Raw genomic sequence first — 13,583 nt, forward strand, 5'->3', positions numbered from 1 at the left:
TTCTACTATTTTGTTAAGACAGGACAAGCTATGTTAATTATTACAGGTTACATTCCAACATAAGCATAGGATCAAACTAATCTATAAACCCTAACAAATATTTTGGGGGAATTATTGTTGCTGTTATTTGTACAGTATTTTGTTTAGGTTTTGGAACTGCAGCGTCATAAGATTTCCCATAGGTGACAGTGAGTACATTTTATGACTTAATCATGATTTTTTTTTTTATTCAAAGTGCTATCCTACACCTTTTAATTATTTTATTAGAATGGAAACTATTTCATTCGGATAGGGAAAAAAAAAGGAAACTGCTGAGCTCCTCCCCTTTTATTTTGTGAACCACACGTCACGTCCGGTTGGATATCGTCAATCGTGCTCGTCCAAAAAGAGGGAAAAGTTTTTTAAGTTTTACTTGAAAAAAAAGAACGTTTACAGTGATTTCTGTTTATCTCGTGAAACATATTTCGTTCTCCCAGAAGTGCACCCGTTTGATGTCGTTCGGGACAATTCGTCGACGACCAAAGAGAGCATTTGAGCGGTAAGACTACAAACGAGCCCATGAGGCCGCTTGCGTGATTTTCTCTCCTGGTTTCTTTTTGAGTGACAACATTACAGTAAGTGGCTTTAGCTTAGCTCGTGCGCTCAATGCTAGAATTAGCTTCTAGCTAACAGCTACATATCCTGGTTTCCTCCACCTTTGAATTCACACAATGTGAAGCCTTTTGAGACTTGTTTGTGATTTAGGGCTATATAAATAAACGTGACTTCATTTGGTTGATTTGTCAGTCATTCAGGATAGACAGGAGATCGACACCGTTTGAGTTTCGTTTCACGCAAAGTGGAGAGATAAGAGCCACAGGAATGAAGAGTAGTAAATATGTGATTTAGGGCTATTTAGATAACTTTGACTTGATTTTCAGAGGAGATGATGACGTTCGACGGGGATTGCAAGCTCGTGGCCTGCGGCTGTGGAAGGGAAGAAGAAGAGGAAGATGACAACGGCGACTTTCCATTGCTTGAAACAGTGCGTTAGAATGAGCATATTTAGTTGTCTGTCGGGACTCATGCCTCTTATTCTTTTTCCCATTTTTTCCTTTAGTCTCACATTGTGGATCCCTGTCGTCTTCCCGTCTGCCACGCTAAAGGTAAATCTGAACAAGAAAGAATGAACTGGCAGCCATCATGACACGGTCAAGCTAAATTGAGTTTAAAAAAACAAATGGTGCAAATGTGAACCCTTCTTCATGAGTTCGTGAAACAAACATTGATTGTCTTTGTTTATTGGCACATGCTGTGGTGTTCTCTGGCTGACTGCATTTTCAATTGTGCGTGTGCTTAGTCTTCATAGCTGAATCCTGGAGCAAAATGTCCTTGCATGAAAAAAATGTATTAGCACATTTGATGAGACTTCACACCTATTGGATGCCCCTCCTGTTGAACTTGGATCCGATGCACGACACCTTCCGGTGGGCCTTACGCTGCGGCGTGCTCAACCCATCGTAAGTCTCCTCGTCAAACTTTGTGCATGAGCAGGTCTCGACATGAGCGTCCGTCTCCTTTACTGGCCAAGTAACACATTAGTTTAGAGTCATCAATTTAAATCGTAATCGTGAGGGGAAATAACTGCAACATAGTCATTTTTCGTGTGTGTGTCTCGCAAAGCGACCCTACCCATGTGAGTCAGAAGATACTGACCAAGGTGGAAATCCTGGAAGCAATTCTCTACTCTCTGGAGATGGCATGTGTAAGTCCAATCTTTGCATGCTCCATCTGGGTAACCCATGCTCTCATAACTGCAGTCTCTCTTGTACGTTTAAAGACATCAAAATACAACTTACTGTAACGCTTGCCCGCTTGATTAATCGACTGAAGTGGAAAATGAGGATTTCTCTGCCTCTGTCTTGTTTTTCAGTACACCAAGGAAAAAATATTCCAACTCCTCTTCATCTCCCTCAACTTCCGTGAGGTAGTCTGGGGAGGGGTCGATGGATATCTGCCGTTCCATTGCCGAAGGATTCGCTGTTATAGCAAGACACTTCTGAATGTCTCCGTGTGTGTTCTGTATGTGCACTCAGCACCTGCCGGAGGCGCTTGAGGATGCTGAAGAGTTCCTGGGGAAAGATAAACACCCTCATCTCGAGTTCCTGGGCAACAAACGTGTGCGCTACGCAGTTATTTCCTACATGTTTGTCGAGTGTAGGTTGCCTTTGCTTCACACTATTCTGTCGGTCCAAATCTCACTGTACAGAGAAAAATAAATGTCTGGACTGTCACAGCATAACTATCAAAATCTTGCTTGCTAATAGAAACTTTAGTTGATGTCTCAGGCGGTTCTTTGTCTCTCTGCAGTCGTCCGTTTCATCGCTGACGTGGTGTGCGACAAGAGTCATATAGAGACCTGGTGCCAACTGAACCCCAATGAGCGTGCCGCGATGGTAAGACTTTACTTTTTTTTCTTTTTTTTTTTTAGTTTCTTAGTTTCAGAATTTCTTAGTTGCCAGCATTTTGTTAAAATGTATTCTTCGTTTCAAGTCGAGCTTTCTCACCACTCTGACAGGAAAGCGACTCCCACAAGAAGGGGGGAAACCTTCTTTTTCAGGAGGAGAAGTACCAACAAGCAGTTGTTGAATATTCCAAAGCCATCAAAAAGAAGTGTGTGTCCCCGACTCCACCCCCATGAGGCTGTGACTAGAAATGATTTATTAAGCATGATTATTATTATCTTTTTTTCTTTCCGCAGTCCTTTAAACCACATCGCCTTCAGCAACCGGGCGCTTTGTTATACCCGCAGTCAACAATTTCTGTGAGTACATGTTTCATAATTGAGAAGTGAAACACTGCCCTCTGCTAAAAAGTCTTTCCTAGCTCTCAGTCAGCAGCTTCAATTTTGTTGTTTTGTTTTTAAGGGTTGTAACTGCAGAAGCAAAGCGTGTGTATTTTAAAAAGCGACCCCCCCCCCCCCCCCCCCCCCCCCCCCGATAGTCTTTTGTTGATGTGCTTGGTGGTTTGAATACATATATATTTTTCGTTTGTATACAGAGAAGCTGCTTGCGATGCAAAACGGGCCATTCTGATAGAACCTCTTTGGGTCAAGGTACTTTTTGTTCTTCCCCTGCAGTCGCACATTTATGTTAATTATTTCTTTGTGCGACTAACGACCTCCACGGTTTCATTTCCAGGGCCACTACCGCTACTGCGAGGCTTTGTTTTTGTTGGGCGAGGTGGAGTGGGCCTTAAACTGCAACAACATGGCGCAGTCTCTGCTTCGTTCCGACCCTGGTGGAGTCAAAGACCTAGAACAGCAATGCGACAGGTTTAAGACCGCGCTTCGAGAATCAACTGGATGTAGCAAAGGTGCGCTTGACTTACGGTTTGCGAGCGCTGTGTCCAAAACTCACACTGGTGTTTCCCGTTTCAGCGGCACCCCCCAAGAAAAAAAAGAGCACAGTGGATAAGCCTAAAAAAAACCAGAAGCCAACGTAAGAGCAATGAGCATGTTTACCAAATTTTTAAAACGATTAGCTGCGGATCATGTTTTATTTTTGTTTTGTTTTGCTTTGCCTGTGTCAAGGCATCAATACACTTGAAAAAGGAGAGTGATTTTTTTTTCTAAGCAATCCTTGTTTTCCCTCCCAGTAAAGCCGAGGACACTAACAAGTCGACAGTTGAGGAGACGAAGCGGCTGTCGGAAAAAGGCAACGCCACCACCAATAATAATGACAAGTTTAATGACGTGTGCAAGGTGTGTCAAGACCCGCCCAAACATTCTTGTGACGCGAGTGTTATAGTTCAAAGGGAAACTTACTTGTCATTCGTTCCTCTTGCTAGGCGGCCACGGGAACAATAAGCAAGCAGAACCAAGCCGGTTCTCTCTTTGTCTCCACGGCAGTTAATGACAAGACGGCTGCTGCCAAAGAGCCAACCAAAACTCAGAAGAAGAAATCCACACTCAGTATGGATGTAAGAATGAACCTTACTAATCTTTGTTCAAATATATTCCAAAGTGTGGGAAGGCTCAAAGTATCGATCCCGGCAACGGGCAGCGGTTCACCATCGACGCAATATCGATTTTTTTTCTCTGTGTTTTCCTCCCTTCAGCACGCACACGTGAAGCCTGACAGAAACCGATTCGCCGAAGATTCGATGAGACACGTCATGACGTCGGCTCATTCGTACCTGACCAGAGAGTGCTATTACAAAGCTGACACCTTCTTCACCTACGCGCTAGGCCTGCTCGACACCTTTACAGCGGACGAAAAGAAGGCACGATTGCGCCGCAGACCACTTTGGATTATTTTATTGATTGATTGGTTTATTTATTTATCAATTTATTTTTAATCACCAGAAACTTCGATTTTCTACACTGGATATGCAGCTGGTGCTTTACGGCCGCGTGTCTGCCTTGACTGAAATTGGCAAACCTCAGGTAACGCCTCACTTATTTGTTATATAATATTGACATGTAATTTGAAACCTCCAGCTCAGGATTTTTTTTTGGGGTTTTCATGGCTTCTGTCGTTAGTTTTTTTGTGCTTTAATAGGATTTTTTATTTTTTTTTGCGCGGCAGGAGCTGTCAGAAGCTCGCAAACTTCTGAAGGAGATCCAATCGTACGAGGAGAGGCTTTTCCAGGGTCTGGTTCACTACGCCTACGGAAGAATTTACCTCAAGGAGAAAAAGTACAGTCACGGGGGTTTTGGCTCGGATTGTTGTCTCCAATATTTCAACTCAAGTCGATCCTCTCGTCAGGTTTGCGACGGCGCTGGAACGTTTTCAAGATTCTCTGCAAATGTTGCGGAATCAGATAACGCCGGGTAAACTCACCTGGCCGCAAACCGACCAAATTGTCAAGGAGACCGAGACGGACTGTTTTAAAGTAAGACGACATCCGAGGCTCGATTCGGAAGCCGATTCGGATTCTGCCATCTCACGTTGCGCTTTGTCGCTTCAGGAACTTCTCGAAGAGTCCATCGAATGCTGCAAATTCCCTCCTCGGCCCGATGGCGCATGTCGGTTTAACAACTGCCTCAGCCCTTCCAAAAATATATACATCACTGAGCCGGACTTTAAAGTAAGTTTCAAAAATAATAATAATCCCTCCAGAGGGGGAGTTTACGTCACTAAATGGGCACACGTCACCCGCAGGGCTTTGTTGAGTTCAAGTGCAGCCAAAAGTGCCTCATTCAATACCACAACGCCTGCTGGAAAGCCTTCAAGCCTTCGTCCTTTGACAAGAGCCCAAAGGTAACAGCCCACCGCCGCCATTTGTTTCCTTTGCCTCCTCACCACCTTCTATTTTTGTGCCCGCTTTACAGCCGTGTCTGACTCCCGACTGTTCCGGTACAATCGACTCTATCAAATATATTGACGCAACGGGCCTGGCGAAACAAATATCGGCCACCGGCCGACAGGCGGAGAGTCCGAGAAAGCCAAAAGTCAACCAGAAGCCTCCTGCGTGGTGAGGAGTCGCCCTCAAACGAATTGCGTGGAAAGTCGAACGGAAATAAGCAAGGACATTTTTGTTGTTGTTGCAGTGCAAAGAAATCCAAGGAGAAGAACCAATGTAAAAGTGAGAATAATAAAAATAATAATAAGCAGCAGATCTCGAAAACCAAGACCACCGGCGTCAGTGATGACATTTCGCAGCAAAAAAATAAATCCGCCGCGCCGACTCAGCAGAAGGGTAGGTACCAAAATGCATTCGGGTCCCAGAGGACGTGTCTGATCATGTATCACTTTGGATTCCCATTTCCAGCCTGGTTGCTGTACCAAGACAGAATCCTGGTGCAGGTCAGTCAGATGATGCAGCTGCTGCGCCAGGAGAAGGCCCTGGCCGCGTCAGACGTGAGCGCCTGCCTAAAGCCCTGGCTGGAGTTGGACTCGGCGCGGGGCAACCAGCTGGCTGTCAAGATGCTCAACTGGGAGCAAGAGCGTCTGGAGACCTTGGATCAGGCCGCCGAGCTGCTCCTCCAGAGGAAGAATCGCGTTTGGGCGCGCATCTTCATCCATCTGCTGTCCAATACTTCCAATATCAACGCGGAGCTCGGCCGCTGGGCGGGACAGCTCGACGATGCAGGTCAGAACTCGCTCGTCGTTATCGTTCTTCCGCTGTCATCGTGGGAACATGTGTCTGAGCGCATTCCTGTAATGTCTTCTGAAGATCTTAAGGCCGCCAAGTCCTTCGTTGAACGCAACGCGGAGCAACTGGATGATGTGGACTTTGCCCCGCTGGTGACCTTTGCCCCTTTCAAGGAGATTATTTCGGAGTATTGCACCCATGACTCCAACTTTTTTTCCCGCAACTTGACTAAACATATCAAAGAGGCTCCGCCGCACCAAATGAGACTTTTTATCTGGGCTCTGGAAGAGCATAAGGACATTTACACCTCCTTTAATATTTTACTTGATGAATATTTTGTTAATATGATTGGTATGTATTCACGCCTCATTTTGAGATGTTTAGATGCATCATCATGTGACCTTCAACTCTGCAATTTTTTTTCTTCCCCCCTCCCAGGTGGACATTTTTCAGTTCTGAAGAAGTCTGGTAATCCAAATGTAAGCAACACAGGAGACATTTATGCTTCAAGCCAACGACGAGCGCGTCACACGTTCCACAATCTCTTTTTTTCCAGAGTTTTCCTGCGGGTGATAAGAGTCGTGTGCGAAGGAAGAAAAAAGATCCAAAGGTGCGCTTATGCCCCAGGTCGCTCGTACAATTTCAAAAGTCCCCAGGTGTAATCTGTTGCTCTAAACCTCTTTCGTCAGATTCTTCAATATTTTTTCGGGAGTGAAAACGACGCAGCCAATGAATGGGCGCAAGAAGATCCCATGTAAGTCGCGTCCGTCCGCTCGGGATGTTCAAATTACAATTCCTAACAAAGTCCTTTAATTTTCCTTGACAGATTTTTCCTGAACCCCGATGAGCCTTTTAGTATTCCCGTCCACATTCGGTCGCAAGTGGCCAACTTTGATGAAGGGTACAACGGCGTTAGTCAGGTTTTGGACAACAATCTGGATCCCGCCGTGGAGAATTTATACGAGTGAGTACATCTAGTTTGAGTCCTTCACTGTGGCGACAATTGAAATGACCCCTTCCGTTTGCCCTCGAAGCTACTTTGCCCAGATTTTCGAGGAGCACGGCCCCCTGCCGCCCGACGATCCCCTGCTTCACAGCGAGATGGCAAACTTCCCGCCCGAGGCTCACGTCAAGATCCGACAGGCGGGCGGCTTTGAGAGCTTCCTGCTGGAATCCACCCGCTTCGTCACCATCGGCGGCCGCATGGGTCTGGCCAAACACGCCGTGGCCCTGTGGCAGGTCGCCTGCCCGCAGTCTCCCCGCGTAGTTTCACCTGGCCCAAATCTTGCTAATATAACTTCGGATGCGGGCAAAGACCCCGCCGACGTCTCGGACCATGACAAGCTTTCCCCCGATGACTTTCGATCCCTGGATCTTTATACTTGCGAGGTGGACGAGTCCTGGGAATTCTGCTCCGTCGTTAGTAATTTAAGTTCAACCTCACCTGAAGTCGATGTGAAGAAACACGCAGAGACACAGGTAAGATACTTCCGATGATTTCAGTCTGAAAATTGTCATCTCCTTCATTTAGACGTAAAGCAAAAACGACCAAACGTTTTTGTTTTACCCTCAGACATATCAAGCGGTCAAGAAATGCGTTGCGGAGAACACGGAACCTCTGCGGCCTTACGAGAACATCCAGGTCGGTGCTCGCGTCGATGTTCCTGTCCAGACGTCGCATCCTGACAACCGATTTTCTCCAGGGCGGTATCAACAATAGGGTTGAGATAATTCAACGACTGCAGATGGAGATGAGTAAAATGGAGGAAGACCGCAAAGCGGTGGATCTGGAGCACAAAGAAACCTTGGCGTCCTTGGAGAAAGACATCCAGGAGATCCGCACCAACATAAACGTGAGCCCGAGAACTTGAACGTGAAGCCATCGGATCTGATTCATGTCTCAAATGACTTCCCCGACTCTCCCTCCCCATCAAGATTACGGACAAAGAGTTGAGTATGTTCCAGCAGAAGCTTGAGGAGGAGGTCAAGAAAGACCAGAAGGAGAAGAAAGCCAACCAGGAGACTCTGAAGGTCCTCAAGATGGAGACGGCAAAATTGGTGGAGGAGCGAGAGCGGTGTGTATGGTAATAAAACGAATCAAATGTGGTCAACGTGGAAATGATGTTCTGATTTGTTCTCATGTAGTCTCACCAAGCAAATTCGAGCTAACCAGGCCAGCTATGACGACAAGTTCAACAAGTTCTTAGAGCTCAGGTGCGTCTTTCTTTCAGCACAATAAGACGGCTTTGTGCGATGATAATAATGGACTTTTTTTTTTTTTTTGTTCCCTCCATCTTCAAGCCACCAGGCAGCAGCCGAGACGATGAGTCTGGAAGATGAGATCAACCGCTGCAAAACGTCCATCGCCGCAGCAACCAGAAGATCCCTCAGCGCCCAAGTAAGCTCTGGAATTTGAGACTCGTTTCGAGAAACAACGTCCAAATATTTTGAGCGGTGGAACAATAGAGCACCACAGTCATCCATCCCAACTTTGCACCACCAGTTGTCCAAGTTGGAGAGCAGCCGGTACCAATGTACGTACGGCCTCCACGCCCGGCTGGCCGACGCCAAAACTCTGCTGGCCAAGCTGGATGAACATGTACCTTGGTACGAAGCAGAGGAACCAGTACCCTTTTAGACTCGGCCTGGACTTAACTCCAAGTTATCCTCTGTCAGGTATCCCTCCCTGGACGCCAACAGGCACAACGTGAGAGCCAAGGTCCAAGAGCTGGAGCAGAAAATCGCTGCTGCTGAGGTACACAAAGGAGATGAAATGCTCCGCAGAAAGTTGTCACCTTGTTGTTCTTTTGTCAAAGTTCTTCTCGTATCTCCAGATGCTCTACAAGCAACAAGTGGAGCAAGTCAAAAGTGGCCAAAGGGTCCAAGACGTGCTCAGTCGTGACCGGGCCGATCTTCGAGTCTCTCCGGTAAGACTTCAAATAGCGTCGGCGGGCGATGTCAAAATAACTCGGCTCACTTTGCTGAATTGTTTGCAGTTGTCTTCTGATCTTGACGTCTTGAGCGTCGTTGACACGCCGCCGGTGCCCGCCGCCTCGGCCCCGGCCGCAGAGAACCCGGCGAGACTCGCGCAAGCTGGAAATACGATGTTTGAGAGGGCCATGGAGAGCCTGGGGGCCATCTTCCCCGAATATACCAGGTCACTAACAGAATGTTGATTCCTCATCTTTTTTTCCAGTCCCCGTATGCAAAAGCATTTTTTTTTTCCTATGGCACAAATTCTCAGTCCTTCTCTGCTTCACCGTCATTATGATTTCAACCACAAACATAAGACCACCTTTCGTCCCCCACCAAGGTCGGACTTTGTGAAGTTTTTTAAGGATCTGCGCTCGGCCAATGGCGGCACTCTGGGCTGCTGGAGCTTCCAAGAGGTGGTCAGTGGAGTAAGCCAGCTCATCCTGGACCACAAGGTAGACCATGACAAAGACCAGCACTTGGCCTCGGTTTCATCATGCACTCACGTTGGCCGTGTCCACGCAGGAGGCTGTCGCATCCGGGGCCAAATCCAAGACCACCAGGCTTGGGGATGCGGCCACGCCCCCTTTGGTAGACACCTCTTCGGTCTGGCAGAAGTCTGTCTCCCAAACGCCAGTCAGCTCCAGTCCGGTAAACGCTGTCACTCCAGATAGCCATTGCATACTTTAAATATCCGTTCAAGTGCTACCTGCTCCAACGAGAAGCTCCGATCCGATGCTTTGCGTCTCGTGTGCGTGATTGCAGCTGAACTTGGAGGACGATTGCATCATCTGTCAGGAAGAAATGAGTCCACCTGACTGCTTGGTTTTGGAGTGCAGACACACCTTCCACAAAGAAGTGAGTGGGGCTAAGTCAAATATTGAAATACGAGACCAAAAAAGAAAAGAAATGAATCCAGAAGTCAGAAGAATAGTCTTGCTCAGTCCCATATGCTTGGTTTTCTGAACGCACGTTGCACTGTTTGCGTCCAGTGCATCACATCGTGGCTGAAGGAGAAGACCTCGTGTCCCACCTGCCGGAAGGACACTATGTTCAGCGACTTCCCCTTGCTGCCCGGTAGGAGGCGCCAAGCCCCATGATGTCATTCCTTTTTACTTATTTGTTCTCAATTATGATGAATAAAAGTCAACTTTTAAGTTTTCCTTTAGATGAGTACACACTAACATTTTTTTTTTGCAGAACTTGCGCTTTTATTGGCATTTTTCAGAAGTTCATGAATTAAAAAAAAAAAATCTGAAAATAGGGTAATGAGCATTAATCTGGTAAAAATAGAACTGACTTCCATTAGAGCCAATTGTTGAAATTGAAGGTAATTTTTTTCATGATCTGAAAATGCTCAGTACAGTACAAAAAAAATCCATTGGTGCCATTCTTGATTGACAAATATTAATAAATATTATCAACAATCGAAGCTGAGTACATGATACATGTGTAGACAGTGGTACCTTGACTTACAAAGTGAACGCATTCCCTGACTCGGCACTCAAATCAGTTTCGATGCTAACGCTCAAGACACTAAGCGAAAAACAAAAAACGTTACAAACGTGTCTGGCTACTCGAAAAGTAAAGGTACCGCTGTGCGTATGACCGATAACAGGCATGTTCAAAGTATGTACACTATATATACACACACACATGTGCAGTGGAGGGAGGGGGGGGTTGACTCCTTGAAGGAGGAGCGAGAAGTTGCGCAATATCGGTCACGTCGAGCGAGAGCACAGCTTGGCCACGGATGAGAAGAACCTGAGGCCCCTGGTGGCTTTGGGTTGTTCTCTGACGATTGCGAGTTGGGTTTGGAGGTGCTTGAAGACGGCTTCATCGAAAGACTCCTCGTCCAGCGTCACAGCCTCCACCAGTTTAGTGGGCGAGCCAAAGTGGACCAGGAGCTTCTTGACGACGGGCGTGATCACCTCATCGAGGTTAGCCATCGTCTCGATGTTGTCAATGTGCTGCGGGCTGATCTCCTCCACGGCCCTGCACGACAGATGCTCCACCGCCAGCATCAGGGAGTCCATCTTCAGAGACTGCTTGCATTTCCGTGGCAGGCGCTGGCCCAGCTGTGTGGTCAGCGTGTAGGCCAGAAAGCGAGTCAGCTTCACGTTGAAGGACGCCGTGCGTTCCCACCTGGGGGAAAGTTCTGTCGACGGTCCCGCCGCGGAAGTTTCGGAAGCCTGCGACTTGGAAGGTATGGAAGGTCTGCTTCGGGTCTGGAGGATCTCTTTGCTCTTCAGGGGCTCCAGGTCTTCTTCCGTGTTGAGGGCCGTGACGACCAGCTGGTTGATCTCGCTGACTGCACCGGACACCTCGTCGGCGTACGTCTCCTCGCCTTGCGGCTCCGTCTCCATCCAGAGGAGCAGTTGCTGCAGGAACCTCCAGGCCGCATCCTCAGTCATGGCATACAAGACCTCCGGAGACAATTTCTGCCCACCGTCCCAGTTCTTCTTCCCCCGCCGGCCCCACAGCACAGAGTCCATGAAAGGCGTGTTGGAGCGGCTCGAAGGCACCTCATAGACTTCGCTCTGACAGGACATGATGTACTCGTATAGGCGAGAGGAGAGATCTTGGGAGAAGCTCCGCAGCTTGTCGTCCATGTAGCGCTTCAGTTTGATTGCGCGCACTTCTGGATCCATCTGGCCTAGGTCGTCGAACATCTTGGCCACCCTGTCCTGGATGCTCTCAAACTCAAACACGGGATTCTGCGACGGCCTGACATGTAAGGTGCTGGATCTGAAAGCACCCCCCTTGGGGTCTTTGGGGGACTTTGTCGGATCTAACTTGAGGCACACAAGACACGCCTCTTGGTTTTTAAAGGCACGTTTGAGTCCTCCCAGCATTCGCGCAAACTGAAGGCGTGCGAATTTGAAGAAACGGAACCTGCGCATTTTGACGTGGCCGTCTGGGCTGGCCGTCTCCTGCGACTTGAAAAAATTCTTCACTTTGTTGGAGATGAGCTTCAGGTTTAGATTGAAGCGGGTCAGGTGGCTATCCGTGCGGTCTCCGGAGCCGCGGAAAGGTTCCTGGATGATGCTTTTGGTGATGTCCTTTGCGGCGATCAGAGCGCTCTCCTTGGCCTTTGGGTCGGATTGTTGTTGTTGGTACACCTGCATTTGGACGATATCGGAGTCTTGACTCACGGTCTCGATGTCCACCATGCTGCTGATTTGGGCGGGTTGGGGTGGGGGTGGGGATTGGGGCTGGGGCTCGGGTTTCTCGCCCTTATTGACCCGAGACCACTTTAAGAGGATTCTGCTCACGGCGTTGGTCATGTCGCCTGCTTTCATGGCCGAGCGGCCGCACAGCACCACGCACGGCGTGCGCGCCCGAGCGAACACGTGTCTCAGATACTCCACGGCTTTCCGGAAGATGGAGGCCAGGTTGCCCACGCTGGACATGGTGCCGCGGATGAAGAGCGTGGGCTCCGAAGGCCACTCGTCGGTGTTCCGGGCCACGGACAAGGCAGAGGTCACCCGGTCCTTCACCTCCGACTCTACCAGCGAGGTGAGCTCCACCGCACCCTCGTACTTCTGCGGCGGGAGGTCCAGGGCGGCGGCGAATGTCTCGGTAATGCACTCGCTCAGCTTCGGACTGCACCGGTCGATGGCATTACTCACCTGCGGTGATGGGGGACAACCAAGTGCACGTTGATAAAGAAAAAAACCCCAAAAAACAGACAACTATATCCTGTAGTCCAAACTTATCCACCTGTCCAGAACTCACCTGAGCCTGAGACGATTGGCCGCGCAAGTGCTCGCTGATGGCGGGCTGCAACTGCCGCACCACCTCGGAGGAGATCCTCTGGATGACGTCACTGATCGTATCGGCGATGATGGCCTGGGTTTCCGAATCGGGGGTCCCGCCCACCAGCAGAGCCCACTGGGCTGCGGAGATGAGATTGAAGCGGGACTTAACCAGCTCTAGGATGGCGTCCACCTTGAGTAAACGATCCGGCTCCATCTCGGGGTCGCTTCGGTCGGCAAAAGGTGACGTCACAGATTCGGATCCACTACATTTAGATCGCGTAAAAACATAAATACAACGCACGCAAACACCAGTGTTTCTGTCAAATGCCCCCCGCTGAAGTGTCGGCCTTGATCTTTGTACAAAAGGTGATGTTATCGGCGAACTCGCCACGTCTGGCTGTGGTCGCCCATGACCAGCCGTGACGTCATAGCGTGTAAGACTTTACCTCCTGTGTTGTAGTCCTCCTGTGTATCCTCAACTGCTCATTGAGGAGAAACATGTCACCTCTCTTATGAGCGTTGATCACATCCTTTTAAGTATTATGTGACCAAAATAAAAACGATTGGGTTTTTTTTGTTCCCGTAGTCAACTTTTTCCAGAAGCTCTCAAAGTCCTATTGATCCTTTCTCCCCTAGGACACTCCTGATCATCCTAACACCAATTAAACAAGCGTCACGTGTACCCCAAAATGGCAACACAATATGGACGTTACCAATTTAAGAGAAAAAAAAATTACAATGTTGCAATAAATTAATATTTTTCAGTAAAAT

The 13,583-nt window shown here is 48.3% G+C and overlaps 2 protein-coding genes across 2 annotated transcripts; one reads left to right on the forward strand and one right to left on the reverse strand.

The window, feature by feature from the left end:
* The first annotated feature begins 331 nt into the window (after positions 1-331).
* On the forward strand, positions 332-10,219 carry ttc3 (tetratricopeptide repeat domain 3). The gene is made up of 43 exons (XM_085935288.1): positions 332-538; positions 921-1,024; positions 1,100-1,145; positions 1,340-1,499; positions 1,663-1,744; positions 1,913-1,966; positions 2,076-2,196; positions 2,350-2,435; positions 2,558-2,652; positions 2,741-2,803; positions 3,040-3,094; positions 3,180-3,354; positions 3,419-3,479; positions 3,637-3,742; positions 3,829-3,960; positions 4,099-4,263; positions 4,346-4,426; positions 4,569-4,678; positions 4,749-4,875; positions 4,951-5,070; positions 5,145-5,243; positions 5,315-5,457; positions 5,534-5,682; positions 5,755-6,075; positions 6,160-6,429; positions 6,517-6,557; positions 6,635-6,688; positions 6,768-6,832; positions 6,905-7,042; positions 7,113-7,557; positions 7,652-7,720; positions 7,782-7,931; positions 8,014-8,153; positions 8,224-8,292; positions 8,380-8,476; positions 8,582-8,685; positions 8,755-8,833; positions 8,913-9,005; positions 9,075-9,235; positions 9,392-9,506; positions 9,577-9,702; positions 9,817-9,909; positions 10,044-10,219. The coding sequence occupies exons 2-43, from the start codon at positions 926-928 to the stop codon at positions 10,149-10,151; spliced, it is 5,067 nt and encodes a 1,688-aa protein (XP_085791414.1). The 5' UTR covers positions 332-538; positions 921-925; the 3' UTR covers positions 10,152-10,219.
* A 34-nt stretch (positions 10,220-10,253) lies between these two features.
* Positions 10,254-13,484, reverse strand: LOC147042984 (uncharacterized). The gene is made up of 2 exons (XM_085935289.1): positions 12,790-13,484; positions 10,254-12,683 (listed from the first exon to the last, which is right to left on the reverse strand). Exons 1-2 carry the CDS (start codon positions 13,024-13,026, stop codon positions 10,773-10,775), a joined length of 2,148 nt encoding a protein of 715 aa, XP_085791415.1. The 5' UTR covers positions 13,027-13,484; the 3' UTR covers positions 10,254-10,772.
* Positions 13,485-13,583: the final 99 nt, after the last annotated feature.

The sequence above is a fragment of the Syngnathus leptorhynchus genome, chromosome 17 (assembly GCF_054491065.1).
Source record: "Syngnathus leptorhynchus isolate UIUO chromosome 17, UIUO_Slep, whole genome shotgun sequence".
In the NCBI taxonomy this organism is placed as follows: domain Eukaryota; kingdom Metazoa; phylum Chordata; class Actinopteri; order Syngnathiformes; family Syngnathidae; genus Syngnathus; species Syngnathus leptorhynchus.